The sequence below is a fragment of the Drosophila arizonae genome, chromosome X (genome assembly GCF_054131065.1).
Source record: "Drosophila arizonae isolate 15081-1271.41 chromosome X, UAZ_ARI_1.0, whole genome shotgun sequence".
Taxonomy (NCBI): Eukaryota; Metazoa; Arthropoda; class Insecta; order Diptera; family Drosophilidae; genus Drosophila; species Drosophila arizonae.
Genome location: NC_142927.1, coordinates 12,870,305 through 12,883,216, shown reverse-complemented (window position 1 = coordinate 12,883,216; position 12,912 = coordinate 12,870,305). Strand labels below are relative to the sequence as shown.

General features: G+C 43.6%; 1 protein-coding gene across 11 annotated transcripts in view; it reads left to right on the top strand.

Moving 5' to 3' along the window:
* The window catches only part of rg (A kinase anchor protein rugose), a 119,511-nt gene that overhangs the window by 68,345 nt on the left and 38,254 nt on the right, over positions 1 to 12,912 (top strand). For 8 of the 11 annotated variants that reach the window (XM_089474854.1, XM_089474860.1, XM_089474858.1 and 5 more), the window contains exons 4-10: positions 3,790 to 3,986; positions 7,723 to 7,844; positions 7,975 to 8,101; positions 9,766 to 9,885; positions 9,967 to 10,113; positions 10,428 to 11,043; positions 11,180 to 11,283. In XM_089474854.1, coding sequence (XP_089330980.1) covers positions 3,790 to 3,986; positions 7,723 to 7,844; positions 7,975 to 8,101; positions 9,766 to 9,885; positions 9,967 to 10,113; positions 10,428 to 11,043; positions 11,180 to 11,283 — 1,433 coding nt within the window. The remainder of the gene's footprint in view (positions 1 to 3,789; positions 3,987 to 7,722; positions 7,845 to 7,974; positions 8,102 to 9,765; positions 9,886 to 9,966; positions 10,114 to 10,427; positions 11,044 to 11,179; positions 11,284 to 12,912) is intronic. The other 3 variants (XM_089474861.1, XM_018016384.2, XM_018016386.2) reach the window with 1 other exon arrangement.

Here is a 12,912-nt window from a genome sequence, read left to right as displayed (position 1 = left end):
CTCTCTCACTCTCTATTTATCTCTCTGCCTGTGTCGCGGGCTACTTTGTGATTCCTGCCATGTGGCATGTGTCCAAAAAATAAAGCAGTCGAAACTTCGCGTCGCATCGCATCGCATCGCTTTGCGTTGCGTTGCTTTGCTTTGCTTTGCTTTGCTTTGCCTCCCTTTAGAGTGGGCCGTCGAATTGCTTTTCGATTAATTTCACGCTTGTCAGCGGCTGTGATACGCCCAGTGGACCGCACTGGCTGCGTTTGGCCCGCGGTGGCTGCCATTTTTTGGCCATGCCCACAGCGCCCACATGTATGCTAAGCATTCGCCTGCTCCACAACTCACACTCGCCCTCTCTCTCTCTCTCTCCCTCCTGCCACTCTCTGTCTCGTATCTAAACTCACGCTCTGCTCGAATGTATCAACAGCAGCAACAACAACAACAATAACAACAAACAGCGCAGCAAATTTTCTGTTCATTAGCGAACAGCCAACTGACACTTACATCCACTCCCCCATTCGACCCTCCAGCAACCCCTACGCCCGTCTGGCCCCACACATCCCCTGTTAAGCTGCCAGCAGCGTGTGCGTGCCTTTGGCTTTGATTTTGATTTTATTAAGTCAATGACACATCTGCGGTCTGGCAACCCTCTGGCACGTCAGGCCGGGCCTTGCCAGACTCCGGACTCCGGACTCCCGCCAAACCTGCTACCCCTATTACTCAACCCCCATGCCCTAAGCCATAAGCCCCAAGCCCAAAGCCCGCCTCATTCCCCCCACTCCAGCTGGCATTTAACGAACTGTAACTGCTGTCAATTTGCAGTCGCTGACTTTTGAGCCATAATTTCATATGTGTGTGTGTGTGTGTGTGTGTGTGTGTGCGTGTGTGTGATGGAGGTGTGTGCGTGTGTGTTACCTGACAAATGTCGAAACGTGACACTTGCCAAGGAATTACATGAGCTAAAACTTCTCTCCCTCTCACTCTCACTCTCTCAGTCTCTTCTGCTTCTTCTTGAATTTACAACGGTAAAAACTTGAGCAACTTTGAGTTTCTTTTTCTGCCTGTCTAAAAGAGAGAAGACTTTTAGTTCCATTAGCTACAATTATAGCTAATTTGATAATAAATTGAAATTAAATTTTATCAAATATTTAGGTATCCATTAGCTACCAAATAGAGAAGAATGCTTAGGTGGGGAGTGCTCGACTAATAGATACCTTAGTTGGTCGGCATAGGGCGAGATAGGTTGATGAATTCTTAGAGTGTTTGGATTGCGAAATATACTTTACATATATGCTAGATCGAAATGAGGAATGCTCGACTAGAAGATACCTTGTCCAACTGAAGATTCATTGAAATTCTCTAGAATATATTGTATTTATGAGCACGCTTCTATCTAGGCGTCCATATATGAGGGCCCAAAAGAGTTTGTAACTCGAGTACGACGGCTACTTCGATTTTCATGCTATTGTCTATCGATTTCCATGTAATCGTTTATCGATCATAATGATGCATTATCATCTCTCGCACACTTAGGAACTCGTGAGCGACAGCTACTTCGATTTCCATGCTATCGTCTATCGATTTCCATGTTATCGTTTATCGATCATTATGATGCATTATCATCTCTCGCACACTTAGGAACTCGAGAGCGACATCTACTTCGATTTTTATGTTAGCGATCGATTTCTATATTATCGACTATCGATTATTATGATGCATCATCTCTCGCACATTCAAAGCATTTTCAACGACTGTGTTGTATGAATTGTGATCTGGTTTTATTTAATTTGGTAATCTTATATCGTTCCTTGGCACATTTCCCGTTGTTATGGCATATAAAAATTTGGCTAACATGCTCGTCTTAAGTTTGCTTTATATCTGCCTGCTTGGCTCTTAAAACTATCTGGAAATTTCATACGGCAAGTTTGACTTTTTTATTGCTCTTGATGAGAACTTAACAAAAAGAAAAAATAAATACAGCGAGATACAACTGTGGACGGGCGTAGGTCTGGGAGACATAAAAAGCTGTCAAGTTCTCGCACTTTGGCTTTTTATGAGCTGCAGAAGATGCCAAGATATGCAAAAGGCAGTTAAACTTTGACGGGCAACCAGGGATGGAAGAAGCAGGAGGCGCGAGGCAGGAGGCAGGTGGCAGGAGCCAGCAGGCAGATGGATAGACTGACAGTCGGATAGACAGATGAAGCGCTGAAGGATTCCTAGTCGCATTGTCATTCCGCTTCAAGCCATTGCAGCAGACGAAGACAGAGCTGGAGCAGGAGCAGCAGCAGCAGCAGGAGCAGAAGCTCTAGAGTTGGAGCATGGGCCAGAGATGTGTGTAATTAAATGCTGATGCTGATGCTGTAGGCGGAGCATGGGTTGAAGGGCCAACATTGTCCTGGGACTTCAAGCTATGGCTGTGGGCGGCGTAGGCCGGCGGGGCAAGCGGGTGGCGGGACGTGGATGTTACTCAATTTCTTAATTTACGCTACCCGAAACGTGTTGATGGAGGCGCAACTGGAAACCGTGTAACTGTATAAAGAGTGAGGGGCAGGGAGAACATTGAGTAGGAGTGGCGAGGGCGACGGCGAGACTTGACTGTCGCAATGGCTGTTCGGCTGGTTGGCTGACAGCGCCACAGCTCCTTGGGGTAATGGCCCAGGCAACCGGCCAGGCATTAAAACGGCCCGTGCGTCCCATTTCAATTAGTGTGCATTACAAATGAAGTTTGGGAATAGCACGAGAGTCGAGGCCGTCCTGCCAAAGGCTAAGGTGAGCGGCGACACAAACACACACACACACACGCAAAACGTGCCAGTCTGGCAACGCTGCTTGCGCTGCAATTTAAAGCCAACTGGCAGCACGTGCGACCACCACTCGATACGTTACCTTTTTTCGATCTGCCCCGTTCTCTCTCTCTCTCTCGCTCTCTCTCTCTTTCGCTCTCTATCTCGTTAGCTGGTTTTATGCCACATTCAATGACAGTTCGAATTCAATTTCCAGCTCGCCTCACGCACTGACCTTGATGTGTGGCTGTTTGATGAGTGGGGGCTCCTATAGCCTTGCCACGCCTACCAAATGCAACCGCTGTCGCCGCCTGGCTTTAAGAGCGTCCTTGCCGCTTCACTGCACGCGCTCAGCTCGCAGCTATCTCGTTTATTTTATTTGCTGACTGCACTCGCCGAAAGTTCTCTAGTGCGCAAACAGACTCCGCTCTAAGGACACTGGCCGAAAGTGTTTGACTGTGAGTCGCATTGCGATCTTAGCCTGGCGAACTTTCGCCTATGCCTTTTGCATTTTGATGTAGGATGTGCGAATCAGTTGATCCAAAAGGTCAACAGAAGCTGAGATAAAGGATTAGAATATAATTTTCTATCAGCCTTTCATTTGCTTAGTTTGTAGCTGAAAGTGGTAGAGCTCGGGATTTTTCGATACTCCAAGCTGGATACATTTGGGAAAGTGTTCATTGAGAGAGACAGGGATAAGAAATACATATTTCAGTTTATTTTTTGAAGTTAACCCAGACTTGATTATGAACGTCTTCACATTATCAAAGTCTTTTGCACTTCCATACGATTTCAATATGCTTTAGCCCAGTTTTAAGCTTGTCTGTATAGGGGAACATGTTTTCGTGCAGTGTAGCTCGCATACACCTGATATTTGCGCACGTTGCATCCCACGCTGAGCTGTCGACAACAGTTTTCAAAGCCATTAAACATGACACGCACAGCACAGCACACCACGCCCACTCTGATGCCAGGATGCCATAACTAAACCCATTCTCTGTTCCGTTCCATGTTGCAGATCTGCTCATCGAGATGCTGGGCGTATTGGCCAGCTATAGCATAACGGTCAAGGAGCTGAAGCTGCTCTTTGGCACGATGAAGGCCAACAATGGCAAATGGCCGCGTCACTCGGCCAAATTGTTGAATGTGCTGCGACAAATGCCGCACCGCAACGGACCCGATGTGTTCTTCAGCTTTCCCGGCCGCAAGGGATCGGTAAGTCCATATCTAATAATAATAAACAACAGCAATAATCGATTCTCGTTTTATTTGTGTACCCTGTGCTCATTGAGAGCGAACTATGTGTGGGTATATTGACTAGGGGTGGCCTACGTAACAGGCAGATTGCCTCTACACATTTTATATTGTCGGAATGTGATTACCATGAAAACTTTGGGATGATCAAAGTCCAGTATATATTTATCCATATATATCTTGTGTAGGACATATGTAGCTCTACTGGCCTGCCTATCTCTTTCATTATAAGTTGTAATCCAGCTACTTTTAATCTGTTTTTGTCAAATCGATAAATATCGATTATCAGTTAAACCTGATAAATAAAATCTTGGAGTAGAATTTATATTAGCTTGGAGCAATGTTCATTTTTAGCATTATTCATTGGTCATTTATTTGGCAATATTTTCTTATTGCTTAAATCGATAAAAATGGATTCCGAGTCATTGGCATAGAAGCCCAACTAAGAAATAATTAAGAAATTATATCACTCAAACTCAACTTTTAAAATGTCTTATAGCATATATATTCAAAATTATTAAATCGATAAATATCGGCAGAATGTATCTATCGATTTATTAATATTTTTTTTCGAAAGTCAACTATATTTAATATATATGCTATGACATATAAAAGATCTGCTTTTTCATGCATATAGAGTATCTACCAGTTGGGCATACCCACCCTAGGTGGATTTACTCCCGCTTGCTGCTGGCTTCTGGCCGAATTGCAAGCTGGCTTTAAGTGCTGAGACATTCCGGCCGCCTCATCTATAGCTCCAATGGCTAGCAAGCACTTGGAGCACTTCAGCTCCAACTACGCCCTGTGGCATTTCTATAGCTGGAGGTTTAGGAGGTTCGACTAGATAGAGTGAGTGGGGTGGGGTGGGGTGGGGTGGGGCTCGGGCTGGGCTTTTATTTTATTGCGTCGCACTTAAATCGAATTCGTAATGTGAGCTGTCCATGTGGCATGTGCCAACTCTGCTGTCTCAGCTGACACACCCCCACCCCTGGCACTCAGACACACACACACACACACACATACACACTCAGACACACTCGCTCGCACCGTGGGCGACTTCTATTGCTATCTGTCTATAGGATAAGCACATAAAAAGTTCCATAAAGCGAATTGGAAGTCAAATGCGATACGAAACGATGCGAAATGAAATGAAATGAAATGAAACAAAACGAGAGACTCGCAGAGCAATTGTCACAAAATGTTCAATAAACAGGCAGGACATGTTACCCCCCCAGATCCCCAATCGCACCCGACTCCCAAGCACTAAAACGCTCAGCTCAATGGACATGTGCTGCGCCTCCTGCTCGCTTCTTCTCCTGCTTTTATCTCCCCTCTATTTTCTATTTTCTATTTTCTCTTTCTTTTTTTTTTTTTAATTTTCGCTTAGCGCACTTTTAGACTTTAATGTGGGTTGATGGCTGTGCCTCTAGGTCCCGGCGTTGCACTAATGAGACGCCCCCAGCCAGAGGGTCAGCATGACAGCAGAAGGAGATGGCACGAGATAGACAACGAGTGAGGGGGAGAGGGAGCGAGGCTGTTGGGGACAGTTGGCAGACAAAAGGCAACAATGTTAAATCATGTGGCATGCCACATGCCACACAGCATTGTTGCACTTTGTTGCACAATCGAGTGAGGCCTCAAGACAATATCCGTGCCACACGAAGCTCAGTCCGTCTGCGCATACAAATGAATGCGAACTACGAAAACGAATACAAAAGCGTATAAATGTTAAATGAATATCATAAAACGAACACGACACACTCTGTCGCCCTCTCTCTCGCTCCCGCTTCCTCTCTCACTCGGCAAGTGAATGTTATGAATGCAAATACAGCTGGACGCTTAACAAGTATTCATACATTCAATACAGCTCGATTTTTGTGGATAAACTTGAGGCTTTTGAACGAACTTTAATATGGGCAAATGAAAAGCCTTCTTCTTTTTTCCCTCTCCTCGAAAAACAAGGATATTCATGAGTCCCTAAACAAATATTCTGAATAAAATGCATGTGTAAAAGAACAGCAGGAGGAATCGTTATTGTGAATGGAATCCTTCATTTACTCAATAGATTCTTTATTAAACGGTTTTGATTTCGAAATTTATCAGACAGATTCATGAAATCAAAGAAATTTCCACAGCTCTTAATAATTGGAACTAAAAGTAAAGTTATACTCTCTGCCTTCCAAGTCCACTCACAAATTGGAATATATCGAAATACATTTAGTACTTCGATATATTTTGATTCGCGAGTGGACTTGTCCGAGATTCACTGGCATGATTTATCTTCAAGAGACCATTGCGTTATCCAAGTGTAAAGTTGTTTCAAAGAGAATTCCTGGTCTGTACTTAAAAGAGCCTTATGTTCCATGGAACCCCACGATAATGGAGATGCTATGGAAGAGTTATGTTTAGATTAGGTGAGAGTTTTAAATAAAAGGTATTGCTCCTCAGAGTATCAGTAAGTTTATCAAAATTGTTGAGTCTAGTTATTAGAGGAATCGGAAACTCACAGGAATCGGAAACCCATTCGAAAACTGGATAAGCTATACGCTAAACTGGATAAGCTATAGCTATATATATAGCATAAATATATATTGTTATCTCTTCCTCTTACTGCTTATTCGAGCTTCACTCACATCTCTCATCTCACTCTCACCCTCTCCCCCTCTCTTTCGCTCTCAACAGTTTGCAATTAAGTTGGCTTAATTCGCATTTGCGAATTACCCGAAATTTGCCAAAATGCAAAATGCAACAAAAATGTCGAGATAATCAAACGGATGCGAATTTGCTGTTGGTTCAGGTGTTATGAATGGGCAGACAGGAGAGTTAACATTTAGATAGCTGTCCTCTTTCCTTTTTTTTCTCTTCTTTTCATGTGAGAGGTCATTTAAACATGATAAGAACAGATATTGCGAGCATTCGAAATGGGCAAATAAATTTATGAAGCTAAACACGCAGCTAAGCGTGCGAATGAGTGTGTGCGAGTGTGTGTGTGCGAGTGTGTGTGTGTGTGTATGCTCTATCCATGTGTTTCTGCTCGGCCGTAAAGCCACAAAATTCATGATAAATCAAAATGTGCTCATTTCCTTTTAATTTTGGCTTCATTTCTGCTGTCTGGGTTTTATGCTTTGCCTTTGCGGTTGACTTTATTGGTATGTAAGTGTATATGTGTGTGTGTGTATGTATAAAGTAACAATTGAAGGTAGCTTAAAACGAACAGCAGCAGCATCCGCAGTTGTCTCTGACTGAGCATTTCTCAGAATGGCAATTTTCAGAACAAAACATAAATCAAATCGATTCATGCATGGGAAATCGAGGCAAGCGAGAAAGCCAATACACCCGCTGCAGGGTACAGCTGGCAGGGTATCAAATATGCAGAAATTTGATTTATGCTCAGTTTCGGCCTGGGGTCTGTTCGTTTGGTTCATTTGGTTCAGTTGGTTCAGTTGGTTCATTTGGCTCTCAGTGCTGCGAGGCTTTACGCTTGACTTTGTGACTTTTGTGACTTGCAACCAAGTGTTGCATGCCACAAAAAGGAGCTTTGGCTAGAGAGGAACTTGTGTGGCTCACTTAAACTGACCAACTGCTAATTGAGATTTAACAGGCGTACTCCCTCTCTCTCTCCCTCTCTTCTGTCTTGGTGTGCGGCTAATTGTGGCACATTTGACTAAAGTCTCTGCTTGTTCTTCTTCATCCACAGGCAATGGTGCTGCCGCCGCTGGCCAAGTGGCCATACGAGAATGGATTCACCTTCACCACCTGGTTTCGATTGGATCCCATCAACTCGGTGAACATTGAGCGCGAGAAGCCCTACCTCTATTGGTGAGTAACTGATACAGCCTGCGCTTGCCACTAATTGTGGCACGCACTAATTGTGCTCATATATATTTCACGCGTGCTAATATCTCTCTCTCTCTCTCTCTCTCTCTCTCTCTCTCTCGCTTCATCTTAGCTTCAAGACATCGAAGGGCGTTGGCTATACGGCCCACTTTGTGGGCAACTGCCTGGTCCTCACATCGATGAAGGTCAAGGGCAAGGGCTTTCAGCATTGTGTCAAATATGAATTCCAGCCACGCAAGGTAAGTGCCGCTGCTCATCCGGTTTGTCCCCCATCTTCAGCAGCTAATCGTTACACCTGTGAATTACGACCATTAGCTACCGACACAGCACAGCACACACACACACACACACACACACATGCTCGTCTGGCTGCCCAGTTTCAATTTATGGGCGTGATTTTGGGTCTGCCAAAGTTTAATTAACAGCACATCGAATGGCCAACAACAGGGCCTAATTACCTGCCCGAAGCAATTGAAATTTGTTTTGCGACCCGAATTAACTGCACAAACTACCAAAGCTGGCAGCGGCACATAAAGAGCCCAGTTTATACGACATGCCGTCGCCTCCGACAGGAGCCGAAACTTGCGTTAAGCGAAAATTAATTTAGAGTTTCGGCCTGCCAGGATTAGAGATACCTGAAATCTAATTTTGGCTCAGTGTGTGAGACCCAAGCAAGTTGTGCTCTAATTGCAGCAGGACTTGATACGCACATATATGTGGATATAAGAAACTTTTAATTCCTCGAGCTCTGCTAGAGCAGTGAAAAGCTCGTTAGATATAGATATAGATATAGATATAGATATAGATAGATATATACAGATATATGGATGCAGATAGATGTAGATAGACATATAGAGAGCCCATATACTCTTAACTCCTCTCGTATGAGCATCACATAGAGGGGCTTAGTATGAGATCTTAGCGTGCTGCAAGTAATTTATCAAAGCTGGAGCTGATATTTGCGTATCGATAATTATATATATGTAGAGATAGACAGACATGCATATAGATATACATAAAGATATATATACAGCTGTATGGATGCATGTGTATACATATATAGATCGTCTCTAGATGTAACAGATTGAAGAGTTCTATGGGTGCGATAGATATAGATGGATAGAATAGATATACATATAGATATACTTATAGAAATACATATAGATATATGTATCTACAGATATATGGATATCATTTAGAAACATAGAGAGCTAGTAAGGAGAAAATAATTCAAAACCTATATACTCCTTTTACTTCTTGAATGAGCATAGCTTAGAGCGGGTTGGTATGAGAGCTTCGTGTGCTGCTTGTTCTCTATCAAAAGTTAGAGTTGATGTATGTATTAGACATATAAATAGGATAGTTTTTGGGGCTCGATAGATATATACTGATGAATATTTGAGCAATATATATGTACAGTCAAGTCCCGATAATTCGTACCTAGCTAAATCGAAAATGGCGATAAATCGAAAAAAATTCGATTCCCTTGAAAGAAATTCGCTCTGAATAATTCTCGATACTTTGAATTTCTGTGTAAATTGAAAAAGAAGTGACCCCCCTGCCATTTCGAATTATCGTAACTCTACTGTATATGAATATATACATGAGCAGGATTAAGCTGAATATATATTGTTATTAATTTGGATCTCGATATTGAATCACTTAGTCTCCACATATTTTACTGTCTACGGTGTATATTATATAAACATAGATTGATATATGTATAGACAGTTCGTAGAAAAGGCGTACATTAAAAAAAGCCAACGAGCAAGGAGTAGAGTGTGAACACTTCTTTCAGATCCCCAAGTTTGAGTGGATAGAAAACCAACTCTATATGGCATATTGTTAAGTAAACATTTTCTTTAACTATTGCTATCTCTCTCTCTCGCTCTCGCTCTCTCAGTGGTATATGATTGCCATTGTGTACATATACAACCGTTGGACAAAAAGCGAAATCAAGTGCCTCGTAAATGGACAACTGGCGTCTTCAACTGAAATGGCCTGGTTTGTTTCCACAAACGATGTAAGTAGAGGCAAGGAAGGTGAACAACAATAGCCAAAACTCACTCTCTCTCTCTCTAACTCTCTCTCTGTCTGTATGTAGCCCTTTGACAAGTGTTATATTGGCGCCACGCCCGAGCTGGACGAGGAGCGCGTCTTCTGCGGCCAAATGTCGGCGATTTATCTGTTCAGCGAGGCGCTGACCACACAGCAGATCTGTGCCATGCACCGCCTGGGGCCGGGCTATAAGGTAAGTGGCCGCCGCTGGGCTCAAGCGTAGCACTGTACACCACCGTAACCACTGTGGCTGCACCGCCAACTGAACCACAGCACTGCAGCAACAGCAGCACCTTTGTCCTCTTTATTGTGAGAAAATTCTACGACAACAATAATTACATGTATTTTTTTCCAATTCTTTTTTCTTTTTCTTTTGTATTTTACTTGTCCCCGCTCTCTCTCTCTCTCTCTCTCTCTTTCTCTTTCTCTCTTGTTCTCGTGCCGCACCAATTTTGTGTCCGTCATCCACACACACACACACGTCAACACCAACACACACACACACAGTCGCAATTCCGCTTCGATAACGAGTGCTATCTGAATCTTCCGGACAATCACAAGCGGGTGAGTCACTTTCAACTAACAAGCAGTTTGGGTGGTGCGCTGCTGGTGGGCGGCGATGCTGCCGCAGCGAGCAGCAGTGGCAGCAGCAACAGCAACAATAACAACAGCAGCAGCGGCAGCAACAACAGCGCCCAGCAATTGCAGCAACAGCAGCAGCAACTGTTGCAGCTGCAATTCCAAACGCTCGCCGCCGAGCAGGAGGCGAGCGCCATCGATTGGTCCGACGAGCGGCTCGACCTGAGCGCGGCCTTTGTCAAGATACGAGCGGTGCTCACCGCACGCAATGCAGTTGCCTTGGCATCGCTAACGGGTGCAGGTGCTGCTGCAGGTGCAGCAGCAGCAGCAACAACAACAACAGCAACGGCAACGGCAGCTGTTGCCGCCGCAGCAGCTGCAGCGGCAAACGCCCCTGGCGCGCCCAACGATGGCAGCAGCAGCAACACCGAACAGCAGCAACAACAATCGAACAGCAACAACAGCAACAACAACAACAACAGTAGCAACAATCACAGTGCGGATGATCCGCTTGGCCATTTGCCCACTGGAAATGCTTCTTTTGGTATTTATGATTTTTATGTGTGCGATTGGCTCTCGATTTTCGATTCTTATGTTTTATCGTTTGTCGGTTTTCGTTTCCGTTTCTGTTTCCGTATCCGCTTACGTTTATCGTTTCACCCTTGACCTGGGCGGGGCAGACCAGCTGCGTCGCATGTCCAGCTTGACCAGCCTGAGCTCCATGGGCGTGGCCGGCGCCGCTGCCATCGCCGGCGACACTGAGGAGATCAACCAGCTCAAAGCTGTAAGCAAATATTTTATTTCTTTTCAATTGTCAGCAAGTTTTATTTACATTATTTTACTTTGAAATGCATTTCTCATTTAAGTTTAGCTATACCAATACATTTGTAAATTTTTAATTTAATTTTTTATATTTGTTACATTTCTTTGAAATTTTTATTTTTAATTATTATTTTTTTAAATAATTTCTAATGCATATATTTACATTTTATAGTATGTGAAGTATTCATTTCAAAACCATTTATATTTAAATATTATTTTTATTTATTTATGAAAAATTAATTTTATAAAATAATAATATATATTTATATTTTTATATAGATTTAATTTTAGATTATTGTCAGTCTTTAATTATTTTCAATATTACTTATTATTATTTAATTTTATTTCATTTCTATTGTTAATTATATATTCATTTATATTTTATTTTTATTTATTATTATTTTTTTTTTTACCACTTTTACTTATTTTAAAATTTTTATTAATTGTCTCACATCTTTTTATATACATATATATTTTTTGTAATTAATTAACTTCCCCTATCATTGAATCATTGAATACTTGTTTATTTTCGTTTTCTGTTTATTTTCATTAACTCATAATTATTTTCATGTTTTTTCGGGCTTTTTTTTTTAATTTTCGTGTTAAATTGAATCACATGATGATGGCAGATAGCTTAGCCAAATGCTTGTGCCTCTACAAACCAACTCAAGCGCACCCGTGCACCCACTGGCCCCATCGTCGTCGCCCCCAGCGACGCCTCTGGCTGCGCTGGGCTAAGCCGGGCTGGGGTTGGGTTGGGCGTTACGCCAATTAAAAAGTTTGCAGCGTCGCCAGCGCTGAACGTTGCCAAATCCGCAAGCCAATCGCATCAAATCGAATCAAATCGCATCGAATCGTTTTGAATACAAGCCGATGCCGGCCCCCAGCCGCCCTCACAATCTCTGCAAACGGCCTCAAGCGCCCGCAACCCGCAGCCCGCAGCCCGCAGCCCCCACACACAAATCGCACACTCGGCAGCTCTTGGACTAAAAACTAAACTTCAAAGCCAATCAAAATGTTCCCATTCATTGAAGCGCAGCTTGCGCAGCTCTTCTATTGAATTCTCAACTGTGGCAAGCAAACAGCCCCAGCACCCAGCACCCAGCCCCAGCCCCAACCCCAATACCAATCCCAGCTCAAGTCCTAAAAGGCCTGCCCTAGCCCCGAAGCGAATCGTAATTATGAAAATGTTTGTAATTTTGTGTAGAATTTTAAAGTGCGCCGCCGCCTTTAAGGGCGGTTCCCATAGTGAACGAGCTGAGCGCGTTGGGCGTGGCGGGTGTGGTGGGCGTGGTGGGCGTGGACCGTGGCGCTGGAGTTGCGTTGGCAACAATGCGCGGCGCAGGGCTTTCAAATAAATGTTGCATACTTCGCAGCGCACCTGCCACGAGAGCAAAGACAAAGCGAACGAGGAATGCGAACGGCAACTGCAACGGCAACGGCAATGGCAACGGCAACGGCAACTGCAAATGTGGAAGCATTTCTTCTAGTCGTACTTCTTGCTCTGGTTTTTGTTCCTATTTCGTTTTTGTTAATCTTTTTGTTGTTGTTTTCCATTATAATATGAAGACCCCTCACCCCAGCCCGCCTC